At 37.2% G+C, this 16,732-nt stretch overlaps 1 protein-coding gene across 1 annotated transcript in view; it reads left to right on the top strand.

The window, feature by feature from the left end:
* The window catches only part of LOC110096620 (sister chromatid cohesion protein PDS5 homolog A-B), a 184,686-nt gene that overhangs the window by 160,423 nt on the left and 7,531 nt on the right, over positions 1-16,732 (top strand). Inside the window, exons 26-28 of the mRNA XM_028697710.1 lie at positions 12,754-12,840; positions 12,914-12,942; positions 14,670-14,761. Coding sequence (XP_028553543.1) covers positions 12,754-12,840; positions 12,914-12,942; positions 14,670-14,761 — 208 coding nt within the window. The remainder of the gene's footprint in view (positions 1-12,753; positions 12,841-12,913; positions 12,943-14,669; positions 14,762-16,732) is intronic.

A 16,732-nucleotide genomic window follows, 5' to 3' on the forward strand; every position in this document is an offset into this window, starting at 1 on the left:
AAGGATTTCAGATTTATAGTGATGCATCTTTGAAGGGCTTGGGATGTGTTCTAATGCAGAATAAAAAGGTGATTGCTTATGCATCTCGACAATTAAAGCCCCAGAAAGAAATTATCCCACTTATGCATCTCCTCCATATTTATAATGTTGTATTCACATTATTTGCGGGCCCCACTAGCCTAGTATCCTCTTGCTACAAGACAGAGAAAGTACACCTGTGTGCCCCACCAGCCTAGGATCCTTTGCTAAAGGACGGAAAAGGTACACCTGCGGGCCCCATCTACTTAGGATCCTAAGATGTCATTTCGAGGCTCTAGCATTGGATTCCTAGAGTATTCACTAGTAGGTGAAATACGAACGTAAATATGAAAGTAAATACGGGTTTAAATACAAGTGAATACGGAAAGAGGGGGTAAAAGTAAGAGTAAAAGTAAAAAAAAAAATACATTTCCTACAAAATGCTTTTGTGTTCATTGTAAACACGTAGGAATCCCCGCACATCCCCGATAATTTTTCGATTGAACTCTTTGTGATAAATTGCCCGTCACATTGCAAGTCACGGGTGCTCTAACTAGCGTGCGCGTCAACTGTTAAAGTTTGGTGGCTCGTACAGCCCGTGGACATATGTCTTCAAAAAGAAACAAAATAACGCACTCTTATGTGTCACGAGTTGTACGACCCCTAATTAAAGTAGACACATCACCACTTGAAATTTTGTCGCCTACGAGCAAAGTAGGAGATTCGTTAGAGCACTACAATGCCCCTACATAAAATAACAAGTAGTGCACGACAGTCTACCTGTACAAGGCAGCAAACAATTCAATCCACAAGCTGCTACAACCCGCCACCGAATCTGCAACACTTGTACAAGCAGATAGAAGGCGTACATAATATCTCAAATGAAATATTATGTGCATTCAAATTGCAATTACATGCACAACTAAAATATTTTAAAATCCCCCTGCACCTACACCGTAGTTTGTATACACATAGGTACACTATAGGGAAAAATATGACCTTGACCCGCATGGGCCCCGGCGAGCGTGTTATTGGTACACGTGATTTCTAGAGATGCTGCGCTGGTCGATAAGTGAATTCAAGTTCGAACCCGATCCTTCCATGTAGTTCAATAGGAGTCGACAGGGTTCGAACCTTCAAACAAATACACACGGTTGTGGAAACCGGTGTATTTATTTTAATACATTTATATCAGGCCTTCAAGGCCTATAATCAAGAGAGTTCACTAAATAAAAACATAAAGCCTATGAAACCCAATCCTCCTAAGCAAGTAAATAAAAGTAGACAGGGTTTGAATCATCGGATAAATATGCGGTCACAAAATTGACCGGAATATTTATCTTGTATATTCATATTATGCCTTCAAGACCTTTAACAAAGGAAATTCACAAACAAATGGATGAAGCCTATGAAACCCGATCCCCTATCGGCAAGCTGATAGGGTCGACAATGTTTAGTCAATGAATGACCCCACACCTCGATGATGGCCGTGTTGAATGCAAATCTCAACCGGATAGGTTCACAAATGATTTCAAATGCCACTCAAAATGTTCAAAAAATCCAAAATCTGAAATATTTAAATTGAAATAAATCCGTCAAATCACTTAAAGCAAAAATCATCCACCCTCCGTAACAGCTTGCCGAGGTGGACAAATTTAAGTTAACCTTAGCTCACAAAGAGTTAAATGCCTAGTCGAAAATATTACTAGGATCCATTCTCAAACAATCTCTTGCCAGTAAGGACGTGGTACGTGTCCTCTAACCGGCGGTTTTACTGCCAAATGACACTGCAGGATAAACGGTTATGACTCGGGGCCCTCTGAACCGAGTGGTTTTGCTGCCAAATGGCACCACGAAATACTGGTTATGGCCAGAGCTGATACGATCCTTATTGGCATCAAATTCTTGAGATATGAATCAATAGGATATGATTGACAGGGAACAAAGCCCTCTGTCAGCTAAGAAGGATTCAAATTTGTCCTCTTTTTCAAATATTCACCCCAGGTCTACAAGGTCCCTTTGGACGAAGTAACCCATGGCTACCGACAATGATCCTTCTGTCAGGTTGGGTTGACTACCTCCTTTGTTTAAGTAGACCAGGGACCACGATGGCCCGGGACGACGGAACCATTGGATCTTGATCGGGTCTATCATCCATTCCCCCACTATCCGCTTTAAGTGTTAGGTGGTGAAATTTCTTATTTGATATTTAAAATATGAAATTTCACCACCTAGCATTTAAAGAGGATGGTGGGGGAATGGATGATAGACCCGATCAAGATCCCATGGTTCCGTCATCCCGGGCCATCATGGTCCCCCCGGGCCATCATGGTCCCTGGTCTACTTAGTCAGAGGAGTTATCGACCCAACCTAACAGAAGGATCCTTGTCAGCAGCCATGGGTTGCTTCCTCCAAGGGGACCTGGGTCAAGAATGTTTGTCTAAGGGGACAAATTAGAATCCACCTTAGCTAACAAAGGGCTCTGTACCCTATCGATCATATCCTATTGATTCATGTCTCAAGGATTTAACGCCAATAAGGAGCGTATTGGCTCTGGCCATAACCGCTATCTGTGGTGCCATTTGGCGGCAAAACCACTCCGTTCATAGGGCCCCGGGTCATAACCGTTTACCTGCAGTGCCATTTGGCGGTGAAACTGCCGGTTATAGGACACGTACCACGTCCTTACTGACAAGAGATTGTTTGAGAATGGATCCTAGTGATATTTTTCGACTAGGCATTTGGCTCTTTGTGAGCTGAAGTAAACCTTAATTTGTCCGTCCCGACAAACTGTTGCGGAGGGTGGATGGATTTTGCTTTAAGTTTTTTTATGGATTTATTTCAATTTTAAATATTTTTGGGATTTTGAGACTTTTTGAGTTTTTGAACTTTGTGGAGTTTAGATTTTCGGGCATTTGGATGGAATTTAAAAGTATTTGTGAACCCCTCTGGTTGAGATAACCAATCAATACGGCCATCATTGGGGTGTTCGGGGTCATTTCTCTTTTATTGATTGAATCTTGTCGACTCTATTAAATTATCGATAGAGGATCGAATTTCGTAGGCTTTATGCCCTTGATATTGAATTCTCATTATTGTAGGCCTTGAAGATTTAATATGAATGCATTGAAACAAATACACTGGTCTCCACAACCGTGTATTTGTTTGAAGGGTTCGAACTCTGTCGACTCCTATTGATCCGTCTAGAAGGATCTGGTTCGAACAAGAATTCACTTATTGACCCGCGCAGCATCCCTAGACGTCACGTGTGTACCAATAACACGTTCGTCGGGGCCCATGCAGGTGTTTGGGGGCATTTTGTAATTATTTATTGAACCTTGTCGACTCCTACTTACTTGCTTATGAAGATCGGGTTCAAAATTTGATAACTCGCGCAACATTCCTAGACGTCACGTATATTTCTATAACACGCTCGTCGGGGCTCATGCGGGTATTTAATTGTATTTACCCCTTTTAGTGTACCTATGTGTATACAAACTATAGTGCACGTGCGGGGGTACTTTGAAATCATTTGTAGACGCCTTCTGTCTGCTTGTACCGAGGTTGCAGATCTGGTGGCGCATGGCGTAGAAGCTCAGGGATTGAGTTGTTCGCTGGTTCATACAGGTAGACTATCGTGCACTACTTGTTGCTTTCTACAAGTGGATCGTAGTGCACTAACGAATCTCCTTCTTTATATTTGTAGGTGCTTGCAGATAATTTGTTGTACGTACGAGGAATTTCCCACTGTAACTCATAAGAATTTGCATTTGATATAGTCGCTTTGTACCTTGTGTACAATGGATTGGGTGTACCACATGTCTTAGACAGTGGATCGTGAATACTTGCATTTGTTGTAGTCATTTGGTATTTTGTATGTAGATATCATTGTATGGGTACTAATTTGATTGAAGAGCTTGGGCCGCTTTAATTCCACCATTGCTTACGAGTAAGTTCTATTTACAACACTGTTGTCCACCTACAAGTTATTATTTATTTGCATTTGATCATTTCCTTTGATGTATCTTCTTGAAGCTTGATTGTTGTATTTAAGTGATACCCATTATAACTCCCCCAAGCATATTCTGTTAGCATATCATCATCCCACTTGCATGTTTATTCAAATTGAGATGATTATCCTTTAAATTAATGTGACAACTCCTTATCATTCCATTGGAGCTTTGATGTCATTATTCAAATCAAGTTCTACTTGATTTTGAATCAAATGAGACTCAAGATACAAGTTTAAGTTTCAGTCAAAAATGTTCAATCAAATTCATTGTCCAATGTCATTTGATTAGAGTCCATTTTATTATATTTTATTAGTTGTGATTAATTATTAATAATAATAATTAATTATAATTAATTATAACTATATTTAATTAATTATAATTAATTAAAATGTAATTATAATTAAACCATAATTAAAAATAATTATAACTAAATAGATAAATAATAATAATTAATAATAATAATAATAAACAAAAATAAATATAACATAAAAAAATGCCCATAAGGGCTGTTAGGCACGGGATTTGGCCGAGAAGCGTGCGAAGGGGAGGACGATCGCTACCTCCACAAGCAAGCTATCGCTGTTGCTTCGGGTTTTGATCGGAGGAGCGAGGCGGAGGTAGAGGCCGGAGCTTATGAAGGAGGTAGGGATCTCTCTCTCTCTCTCTCTCTCTCTCTCTCTGCTTGGAATCGGCACGGGCAGAGGATTGGTGGAGGAAGGTTTCGGGTATGGGAGAAGTGAGGTCGGGATTAGGGCAGAGGTCGTCGGGTTGCAAGGATTCGACGTGTGGAGTCGGGGAGAGCAGAGAGCTCGTGGAAGTAGCGGGAACCGAGAGGTTGTGGAGGTCTGGTATTTAACGATGAGAATGGGCTCTCGATCGAGACGAGTCGCTCGTTTTACGGGAGGTGACCCATTCGGCGCTGCTCCACAGTGCCTCGACGGAACTTCGGCAGGATTTGCGGGATCCAAGCAGAGCTACGGTATGGTTCCATTTTTATTTCTTTTGGGTATTATTCAGAGGTTAACAACATAACATGAAATCAGTACAGTAGTCAGTAACACACCATTTAACACATTACAAAAATTATCAATAAAAAACTTGCTTCCTTGAACTGCTCTACGTTGGTAAGTAACCGGTCTCTCTGCCATTAATCCTTTACAGGTTCTCCTGAAAATCATTTCCCACAAACATGGGTGAGCCAACGCTCAACGGGTAACAAATATTTAGTATAAATTTAGGAAGCAAGAAAAAGAGGATATTATGCATGAAATTTTTCATTTGGTAGCACTGAAACTTTAATTCAAAAGAATTACAATAAAATAATAATCATACTTGACATTTGGGTATGTATATATTGTATAAAATTTTACATGCTCAATTTTCTTTTAACTTTTCTATTCTTCATAACTTTTTTTTATTCATAACTTTTCCTTTATTCTTATGTGCATAAAAGCATAAAATGCTTAATCATATACTTATACACCCGTCCTAGAAGTAACAGTATTTTGTACTGATCAGGTACACCATCAAATTTGACCAAACATTTCATTTCATTTACTCCAAAGTGTCCTTTACCAATTTGCTCCAAGGAGCTCATTTATCATTTTACTCCGAAGGGACATTTATTAGCTGATACTTTGGATCAGCATTCGCATTCAATCATAATATTTATCATATAAATTAATTCATTTAGGAATTCATATATGCTTGCCTAAATTGTTTAATACTCAGATGTTCTCCTAATAATGTTTCATGCTCAATCTTATGTCTACTTAAATTTCATTTAAAAGCATGACACCTTACTTAAACTTACATTAATAATCACAGGGGTATAAGCTTAATATATACTGTAACAATAAGTATAAATACAAAATTTAACATTTATTGAATAATAACATGAAGATAATTCTAACATATGATGACTAAATGAAAAGGAAAATTCAATAATTAAACATATGCATTATTTCATATAAATGAAAGTTTAGGAACATGAATTTAATCTAAATACAAGTACATATCTTAAGAAAATATCAGGCATGCGAGGATATTAGTTTAACTCCTTAATGCTTTTCCTCTTCCACTTCCACCTCTTCCATTTCTAAAATCTATGAAAAACCTAACATAAACTCAATTCATTTCTTATAAAGGAATTTAATTTACCTAGTAGTCACCTAAATATTTTATGATCATTAATTTGCATTTTCAGATTTACTAATGACTCAAAGTTTTGGAAACTTAAATTTCATTTTTTCCACATTATAATTATGTCAAAGTTTCCCTTAAACTTAATTAGTAATTAGATTAAATCATTTTCAAATTTATTTTAATAAAAAAATATAAAGTTTACAATTTTCATGCAAATACTAACTTTCATTCATTAAAAATGTTCCCAAGAGCATTTGGAACAAAAGTCGTTAAGGGATTTTTCTTGAAATCCTAAAACATGAAAAATCCTAACCTTTTAATCTCAAAAAAAATTGGGGAAAACCTCATTTTTGGGGTTAAAATACTTTCCCTAACATCCTCTAACAATTTCCTAAAGAAATTCTATGTTTTTGTAAAACCCTAGAATTTTCTCCTTAGAAAAACCATGAGAGAAATGGAGGAATTTTTAATTTAAAGTATACCTTTGTCTTCCCTTATCTTCCTCTACACTTTCTCCCAAGATTGGCCACTGGAAACCGCCACCAAAGCCGCCGCCCGAAGCCTCCCATCACCCCTCTTCCTCTACACTTTCTCCCAAAATGCGTGCAACGCTTACGATTGACTTTTTTTTGTTTTACACTTAGCACATAACAAGAGCGTGTATGGTAGGTCTTCTTAGACACTTCTATCGTAGTCTTCAATCCCACCACGCTACAAGAATGTGTATGCGTCTTCAAGGTATCTTCCTGTTCAGTTCAAGTCTGGTTCACTACGCTTCATTTAAATTCACTATGCATTTATTTATGTTTTGTGTTTGTGCTCAAGTACATGTCCTCTATTAGCTGTGAATTTCGGCATCATCCTGACATATCTCCCATTGTGGGAAATGTGGGGAGCCGGGTCATACCACCACGCTACAAGAGCCGCGACCGTAGTCTTCAATCTCACCACGCTACAAGAGCCGCGACCATAGTCTTTAATCCCACCACACTATAAGAGAGTGTATGGGTCTTCAAGGTACCTGCTTAAAAATCAACAGTTTTTTTTCCTCACGGACACTGAGGTGCGTACGGGTACTTAAGGTTGCCCTTAGCACGCTACAAGTGTGTGTATAAGAGCGCATATAGGAGGTTCGTCAGCTCGTCAGCTATAAGGCCTACCCGCCTCGTTGCACGTGTCGTACTGGATTCCCTCCTACCGTGCTACAAGAGCGCCTATAGGAGGTTCGCCGGCTCGTCACGTGTGTCGAGGATGAGATTTACAATTTTATACCTTACGCATGAGTCAACGGCAGAGGTGAGAGAAATATATACATATTGACAACCTATTATAATTAAGAATAATTAATTATAATTAATGAAAATTAATCATAATTAACTAAAATTAATTTTAATTAACAGAAAATTAATTATAATTAATGATGATTAATAAAAATTAAATATAATTAACTAAAATTAATTATACATAATAATGATTAATTAGAATTAATTTTAATTCATAATATTTGATTATACTTAATTAAAATTAATTATAATTAAGTCAAATAAATCTTAATTACAAAACTAATTATAATTAACTTAAATTGATTGTAACTAATTAAAAAATAATTATAATTAACTAAAAATGAATCACAATTTGAAAATTAGTCATAATTAATTTAAAACTAATTGTAATTAACTTAAATTAATCATAATTAATACAAATTAGTTATAATTAAAGAAACATAATCATAATTAACTAAAACTAATTTTGATTAACTATAATTAATCATTATTTAAAAGAATTAATTATAATAAATCACAATTATTTTTAAACGGGCATTTTGGACACAGGAATGAAGCAGGATTTTATACAGGGACTGTCGGGCTATAGGATTTAGGCAAGAATTATGTAGGATTTATGCTAAATCTTATTAAAACAAGGAAGGTTAAATCTCACAGCCGAGTTAAATCCTCTGTTTCTCCCCTTTTTGCTCGGCAAACACACGGGAATCAACCGAAGAAGTGCGTGAAGGGAAGGGAAGGGAAGGGAAGGAAGATGATTACCTTCACGGCAAGTGAGCTATCGTCATCACTTCTGATTTCAACAGACGAACGGTGAGGTGTATGAAGCTGGCTGGTTAAGAGGTCTGATTTGCGACCCAGGGCAGGAGATGGGAATTAATCGTTATTTCGACAGTGGGGAAAGAGCAGGTGGGGAGATCTGCAGTGGAGTTAGGGCATGGAGACCGAGAGTTTTCGGGAGAAAGTGTTTGCATGAAGGAGAAGGGAAAGAGCGGAAGAGAGATAGAGTTTCAATTTGTAAGTGAGTAGCAATCGAAGGCTTCGTCTCTTCATGTTTTAACGACGCAAGCAAGACGACGTGCGAAGAGCGGCGTCGGCATCGATGTGCGTAGGACTACGGAGGATGTTCGAACCGCGAGATCTGCGCAACTTCGTAAGATATCATTGTACAAAGGTCGTGCGAGCACCGTTAACTACGGCAATTAACAGGTATGCAGTGATATTGAGTTGAATTTTTTTTTTTTTTTGTATTATGTACATGTCAACATTCTTTTCACTAGCCATGTGATCCCCAATCATCAGTCCATTGCATGTTGGTTTTAATGTAATTATTGCAGTGTTTACAGTAATTAATAGTTGCTTTAATTAATATTTGTTAACAAATAACATTTTATTAAATGAAATCAAATTGTTAATTAATTATTATTAAGCTATTAAATGAATTCTTATTTATAATTATATATCAAAATATTCAAAATTTAAAATAGAATTTAATGTAATTAGATTTGGCATTTTTATATGTGGGAGAAAATAGGGGAAAATTTTGGGGCTAATTGTATGCTTTCTTTATGTCAAACTTTTGAGTGTTACACTGGCTATGGGATTAAGAGGGAAGGGACAACTAGGATGCTTGGGAAGGTATTCACTACAGGAAAAACGCCGAAATTCGGCGGTTTTTTCTGGCAGTTACTATAGATTAACCGGCAGTTTTATGGATTGCCGGCGGCTTTGCGGCGGTATTTAAGCCGCCTGAAAAAATCGCGTAGGAAACATTTATCGGCAGTTTATGTTGGCCGCGGTTTTCCGGCAGCGCATACCGCCGGTGACAACCGGATTTGGAACCGGCGGTTTTCCGGCCGTTACGCCGCCGATTATCTGATCGACGGCTGACCGGCAGTCATATTACCGACGGTCTTCCGGCGGTTTAGGTGGGCGTCGTTTGTTTCTTAAACTGCCGGTTCATTTACCGGCGATTGCTGACGGTTCGAGCCGTCGGTATAACCGACGATGTACACCGCCGGATGTCCACCGTAACACCGCCGGGGGCCGTCAGTAACCGCCGGTAATAAACCGGCGGTGTAATGCCATTACCGGCAGCTTGTCATTGGCCGTCCGGTATCGTAGTTTCCGGCGGCCAAACCGCCGGTTGGCCGCCGGAAACCTGTAGCACCTGCAAAAAAAAATTGACAGCATCCCCTCTATTTGAGGGAGGTTCACCCTAAAGTCTAAACCTGCAGAAAGAGCAAGATATTTTGGACAACACGCCGCTATATTCATCAAAACCATAAATTATAAATACAATCACAAGCTCATCATAAGATTACAATCACAAGTTCAGAAGTAAGTTCATGATAAGGTTACAATCACAAGTTCACAAGTTCTAATTAATACAATCATCAAACATAAAAAATATCTAATCCTCATCTGTATCCTCACTGTATGCAGATGGCTGCTCCTGTTGGTCCTTCTTCCTCTGTTTTTCAGCTCTGTAGGATTGCAACTCTGCTTGCATTTCATGCTGAACCTTTCTCATTTCTTCAATCTCTCTAGATTGAACCCTTTTCATCTCTTCAATCTCTCTAGTAAGCGCTGCAACCCTCTCGCTTACAGATTCTTCAGCTCCACTTGGATCATGAAATGCATAGGTGTATGAACTGCCCTCAATAGCAAAAGCCTGTGAACCCATGCCATATACCCTCCCCCTCTGTCTTCCACCAACAACTTCTGACCATGTTTGATACTCAGAAATGTGGGCCGATCCAGAAGATGATCCCTCGCCAGTGGACTGCCGACTTTCTCTAGCTCGTACGAAATCATCCCTGTGATGATGGTGGGGGGTAATATGGATAGAATGGAGAAGCATGTGTCTGATCTGGAGAGGGGAAGCGAGGACTCGTCGAGCTGGGAGGAGGGAAGTGGCCAGGGAAGTATGGAGGTACAACAGGAGGTGGATCTAAATGTCCCTGACCCTGCTCTGGTGAATGCTGCTGGCTCCTGGCAGGTGGTGGCGGTGGTGGTGTAAGTAGATCTGGTGGAACTGAAGGCCCCTCACCTACCTCAGCCTGTGTGGGTCTGCTAGCAGTAATCTTCTTCCGGCGGAACTTTGAGGCAAATGATTTACGAGGAGGATCGTCGCCTGAAGCCATCTGCAATATTAAAAAAAAATAATTACTAAAGTATTGAAAAACAATTACTAAAGCATTAAAAAAAATAGTTAATAAAGCAGTTAATGAAGCAGGTAATGAATTACGACAAGCAGTTAATAAAACAGTTAATGAATTACAAAAAGCAGTTAATAAAATACAAGCTGGCAAATAACAATTTCATTTCTTAGAATTCAAAATATTACAAAACATTAAAATTCTACAATTCTAAATTACAAAACTAATCAGAATCATCAAAACTATTTTCATCGCTCTCAAGGGTATCTTCACTTTCATCCTCGTTCTCTTCTTCGCCTGAACTAGTTGAACTATTCACATCTTCTAACTCCATTTCAATAGTAGAGGTTGTAGTTGTCATCTCCTCAATTTCAACAGGTCTACAACTTGACATCTGGTGTAGGGCAGGTAGGAGGATAATAAAGTTTATGAAAATGTTGAGAAATTCTTTGACTTAAATTAGATAAGTTGCTAGAACTCCCATCCAAAGCCACAAAAACAGAGATTCCATTGATATTTTTCCTTATTCATATTTTGGAGTATAGAAATTTGAGATCATCATCACCATTCTTAAGCCACTTAGCTTTGGCACGTTAAATAATCCATGAGGCCCAAGAGGAGGAAGTCTCAATAATTTTAAATTTTAGATATTTAAGAGTGTAGTTAAGATCTGGATTATTAGGGTCAGCATCTAGTAGAGGGAGAGAGAGAGAGTAACTTTTTGCTGATTAGTAAGGTCTTTCAAAGAGTCTTCAATGGTAGAAGAAGTGTCCAAATGCTCCTTCCTAATGCCGGTTTTAAACTTCTTGAGCTTGGTGCAGAAATCCACCAATGGGTTAGCAATGCAAGGTTCCAAAAACACTTTAAGGAGTATATCCGAATTCTCCTTAAAATTAGTCCAAAATTTTTTGAATTGGAACCTAAGATGTTTTGAGTGATTGAGGAAGTCCTTGAGGATAATTGGAGAGTGATTCGAATAGAGAGGCTCCTTAACCAAGTAATAAGAGTTAGGAAAAACACATAGCTATGCATCATTACACGGTCAAGCTTAATATGAATGGGATTATCTACTTGTTGATTAAACAAAGTGTAGAAGAAGCCACCATAAGCCAAATCATATAGCTAAGCATTAAAAATGAGAGAAAGTAGTTCCCAAAGTTTACTAAAATAACTCTTAATAAAAAAAAAAATTAGATCTAACAAAATGATTACAACATTACATCTTTGCTTACTACCTAAATCATCCAAAATATCTCTAACACTTGCAAATGTGTAGTGAGAACAAATAATCAAAGAAAATAAATAATTACAGAATAATGCATAATTGCACTAATACAGTCATCCAAATATGGAAGGAGATTGGCATGATTCAGGTATGCCTCCCACAGATCCCCATGCTGACCATGGGATCAAAAGGGAAGGGGTGATTGGGTTGGTTGTGATGGTAGTTGACAGATCCAGGTGAGCCTCCCACGGATCCCCACACTAGCCATGGGATCAAAACTGAAGGGGTGATTGGGTTGGCTGTGATGGTAGTTGTTAGATCCAGTTGAGCCTCCCATGATTCCCCATGCTGGCCATGGGATCAAGAGGGAAGGGATGGCTGGGATGGTATTTGACAATATCTTCTTCAAATTGAAGTTGTAATTAATTAATCTTTTTTCATATTGATTCACTAATACCTATCATGTAGGGAAGTACGATGTTATGTTACACCTGTGCGGCAGACTGCATTTTTGTGTCATTCAATATCATTATTATTGTGGGGTACAATTTCGCAGGAACTTCCTGTAATTTTGTTCTTGTTATTTCTTCTTTTTAATGTGATTATTGTTTTATTAATTTTTATTAGAAATCCAAGTGGAGGTGATAGGCAATGAATATTTACTCACTCCCTTTAGGGCGAAGGGTGATATTTTTTTTTTTTTTTTCCTTTTTTATAGTTATGGATAAATGCTATTTTTTCTTTCCTAACGTCTCAAATTGATTATGCCATTAAGATTTTGCTTTTGAAATAATAAAATAGGTTTTTCTTTTGTGGTGATGTTAAACCCAACCTAGATAGATCAATTTATAAATGTTGCCATTAAGATGTAATCAGCCTGAACTAGACTGCTAATTTTCATTTTTTAGGCTTCTGATGATAATGGAAGCGTAGAGCTCTTACACTTGGACGATGCAAGATGGGAGTCTGTTGTTCAAAAACCTTCTATGGATAAGGTTAGCATAGTTTGCTCAGTCATTTTTGTTTTATTTTACTTTCGAATAATATGTGAAAGTTATATTGGTGCAGCATACATGCGGCTTTCAACCGAGAGATTGGTGAGCATTTTGAATTCGTGTATGGTCAATAGTTTGCAATTGATGGATGATATATATTTGCTTTGCACAACTTGATTATAACTTTTATATTAATGGTTTGTTGATTTGATACAAAAATAATATAATAAAATTAATCTTTGTAATACAAATGCAGTTGATTTATTGACATTTATTTTACAACAAAGTTGTGAAGAAAATTAGAACTGCAGTTAAATAAATGCACTTGAACCATACACCGGAAACAACTTCCCTTCCACATCATTTACTTTCTATCTAATCCGACGCCATCTAAAAGGTCCCTTAGGATTCTTTTGGCGGCTGCATTATTCCGTTAATTTTGAAAAGCTGTTGTAATATGTTTATGATAGTTTCATAAATCCTTTAGTCGTGTAGCACTGCCCTTCAGAATAGTTTGCATTCTCATTGCAAAAATTTCATGCACAGTGCCTATGGCAGTACTTTATATGATGTAGCGATGGTTTCTTTTCTATTACTACGTGCACAGTTGAAGTTTGGTTACAAAGTCAAGGATTAATTTTAATTTTTTAAGTGTAGGGTGTAAAATTTGATTAAGAACCCCCTTAAAACTTCATCATATGTCATTCAAATTTTCGTTATGTTTCAGAAAGTCCTTTAAATTAAATTATTTTTTTAGCAGCCTCTCATTTGGTCATTTTCATCATAAATGGTTTCATGTATGCCTTCTTCATTCTATGAAGTACACAAGCCTACACGGAACATGGATGCCATGCAGGCATGGTGACTTGGAAAATCATGGTATTATAGGGCATTACGCACCCACTGGATCATGTACATCAAATAGTTGAATATATAAAGATATTTCAAACTTGTAATCTCTAAGTCATCTTGAAGGCTTAGCTATTGCTCCGAATTAATATTCTAGAAAGATGATATGTGTATTGACAAGATATTGATAGAACACAGAAAATGCTGCATTTACATTAGCAGAAATTCCTTCTATCGAATATTTGAATTTCTTGAAAACATTTGATGTAAAAGTCCAATTCACTCTTTTATCTAGGAGAACTCTAGATACTTTTATTTTTAGTCCATAGGATAGTTATAAAAAGTTAAAATTCTGCTTCACGTATTTTTTCAAAATATATATGAATTCATAAATATTTGATATCAAACATATATAAGAAAAATTTACACTCAGCACTTTTATCATTTGAGGATTATCTTAAAATTTTCCTTTCTTACATCTGAAGATCATTTCTGCAATTGTATGATTTTTTCTTTTCCAATCATAGCAGTTTAACAAGATGATGATATGAGTACAATAAGAGCAATTATCAAAAATTGGCTTAATGCAACTAAAAGAAAAAATCAAATACATAAAGCAAATAGCCAAAGGATGAATCATCCAACATTATGGGAAAATACAAGTAAGAGCTCATTTGGAATAGTTTTCACATGCATGTATTATCCATGAAAGGAATAAACTATTTATTAGCTCTCTTTGATCATATAGATGCACATCTAAACAAGTTTGAATAACCTTACAAACATTTTATTTGTGTACTATATTCTACAAGAAAGTGCATAAAAAATCTGATGTGATAATGTTTGTGCTGAATATAATAAGCCAAACATAAGATAACCTTGTGAACGTTTCCTTTTCATTTATATTTTTTGATAGCAGTTAGATGCATGATTTTTCCTCAAGAAACATCCTAATTTGTATAATCTGAATTTTCCTGCAGCAAAATTGTTGAAAATGCTTCTAATATGCAAAGAACTGTATTGGGCGAAAGTGCTAGAAACTATGAGCACGTTAGGAGTCCTGCAATATTTGGTAACTGACACTTTTTGGAATTTTATGCCGTCTATGATCCGCTCCTAGTTTTGAGAACTCTTATTATTAAGCAAACTATTGGTTTAATGTTTTTCTTTGTTAATGGAAGTGTTTTTGGTATTGCATTTAAAGCTCTATTTGGGCTTTTGATCACAATTTTCCTTCTCTAAATGGGTTTTTGATGTAGGCAAAGGGGCAGTCTAATCAACTTGGGTTCTTTTTGTCCTTGGGTTGTTTGCTGTTTCTTTGTTTGGGGCCTTGGCTGCTTTCGGGTGGGCTTTGGCTGCTTGGTTTTGAGCTAAAAAAGTTAGATTCTACTTAGTTTTAAGCTCATTAATGCTTGATCTAATGATACCTCATTAATTTGCATGAATTTGGTTCTTCCCCCTTGGTTGTTCCTTCCCATTTTTGTGTCTCTTTGGTTTCTTCCTTGTGATTTATTGTTGTGGGCTTGTTGTCTTTTGGGATTTCTCCCTGGCTGCTTTCCCGTGAATCCTCTGCCCCGTTTCCTGAGTTAGCTCCTCGGTCCCTCTCTGGCTAATTTCCCGTGGCTTCCTGGCTGGGCTTCCCGTGGCTTGCTGGCTGGGTTTCCCATGGCTTTTATTCTTGTTTTCTGTGCAGATTTTGGGGGCTGTTTGTGGTGTCTTTTGGCCTTCCTCTAGCCCTTAATTAATTAATTGGTTTCAAGTGGTTGTTTGTCTCCCCTTTCTCTCCTATAAATATGTGGTGTTTTGTATTGAAAAAAAGGTTGGTTGTGATGATGATTTTTGGATAAAACATGCGGGTTTCTTTGCAATAGCTTGCAAGCTATGTCCTCCACCTTCCTCTCCACTCTATAGCTTGCGAGCTATACTTCGTCTAGTCTTCTAACCTCTTTTTTCTATCCGCAAGTATCTACCCCACTTGTATCCTTATTCTCAATGGATGAAATGCAGTTTTAGGAATTTATGTTTTGGAAGTTTGTAAGTCCTTTTGTAAGCGTCCTTTGTTGTAAGCGTTATGTTTTATTTATAAAGTTTGTTGTTGTCGTATTTTGTCTATTTTTGAGTATTTTATATATTTTCTTTTATCCTAGGAAGAGTTCTCTTTTGCTCACAAAAATTTGCGGGTTGTCCCAAATTTTTGCTTGCATGAGTTTTTTTTCTTTGTTGAAGTTATGTTGTTATGGGTATACTTTGGATTTTGGAATCATTTGTCCAGTTTTCAGGCTACAGTAAATAATAAACGCTTCTTTTAAATGTTGCTCATATTATTGCTATTTTTGCTATGGACATAATTAAAGCATTGTTTAATATTGTTGAGATTCTCCTGCGGAGTATCCAGTCAGCTGCGCTTTCTAGAAATTGGCAGCTGCGCTTTCTATAACATGGCAGCTTGAAATCTCTCAGTTTACTAAGGGACTTGTATGACAATTCAAGCAGCCTAAGGCTAATGTTGATTTTTGTTGAGTCAATGATAACTAAAAAGAAAAGGAAATAGATTGCCACAATCTGCCCTTATTATCAAGGAGTCGGACTACTACAACAACAACAACAACATCAAGCCTTTATCCAACTACGTGGGGTCGGCTACATGAATCCTTTTTCTCCATTATGTCCTATTAAAAGTCAAATTCTCGTTTAAATCTAATAAAGAAAGGTCATTCCTAATATTTTCTAACCAAGTCTTTTTAGGTCTACCCCTACTTTTCTTAACATAAGTCAAATCTAATACCTCTACTCTCCTAACCGGGTCATCGCAAGGCCACCGTTTTATGTGACCAAACCATCTAAGGCGACTCTCTCTAATCTTATCTTCTACTGGAGCTACTCCAACCTTTTCACGTATATGCTTATTTCGTATCCTATCTCTAAGGGTAAAGCCACTCATCCACCTGAGCATCCTCATGCCACACTTAACTTAGTATTATGCTATTTCTCCATTGGATGATTTGAACCCTATTCAAAAAAAAAAAAAAAAATAAAAAAATAA

This window comes from Dendrobium catenatum, unplaced genomic scaffold, assembly GCF_001605985.2.
Source record: "Dendrobium catenatum unplaced genomic scaffold, ASM160598v2 fragScaff_scaffold_989, whole genome shotgun sequence".
In the NCBI taxonomy this organism is placed as follows: Eukaryota; Viridiplantae; Streptophyta; class Magnoliopsida; order Asparagales; family Orchidaceae; genus Dendrobium; species Dendrobium catenatum.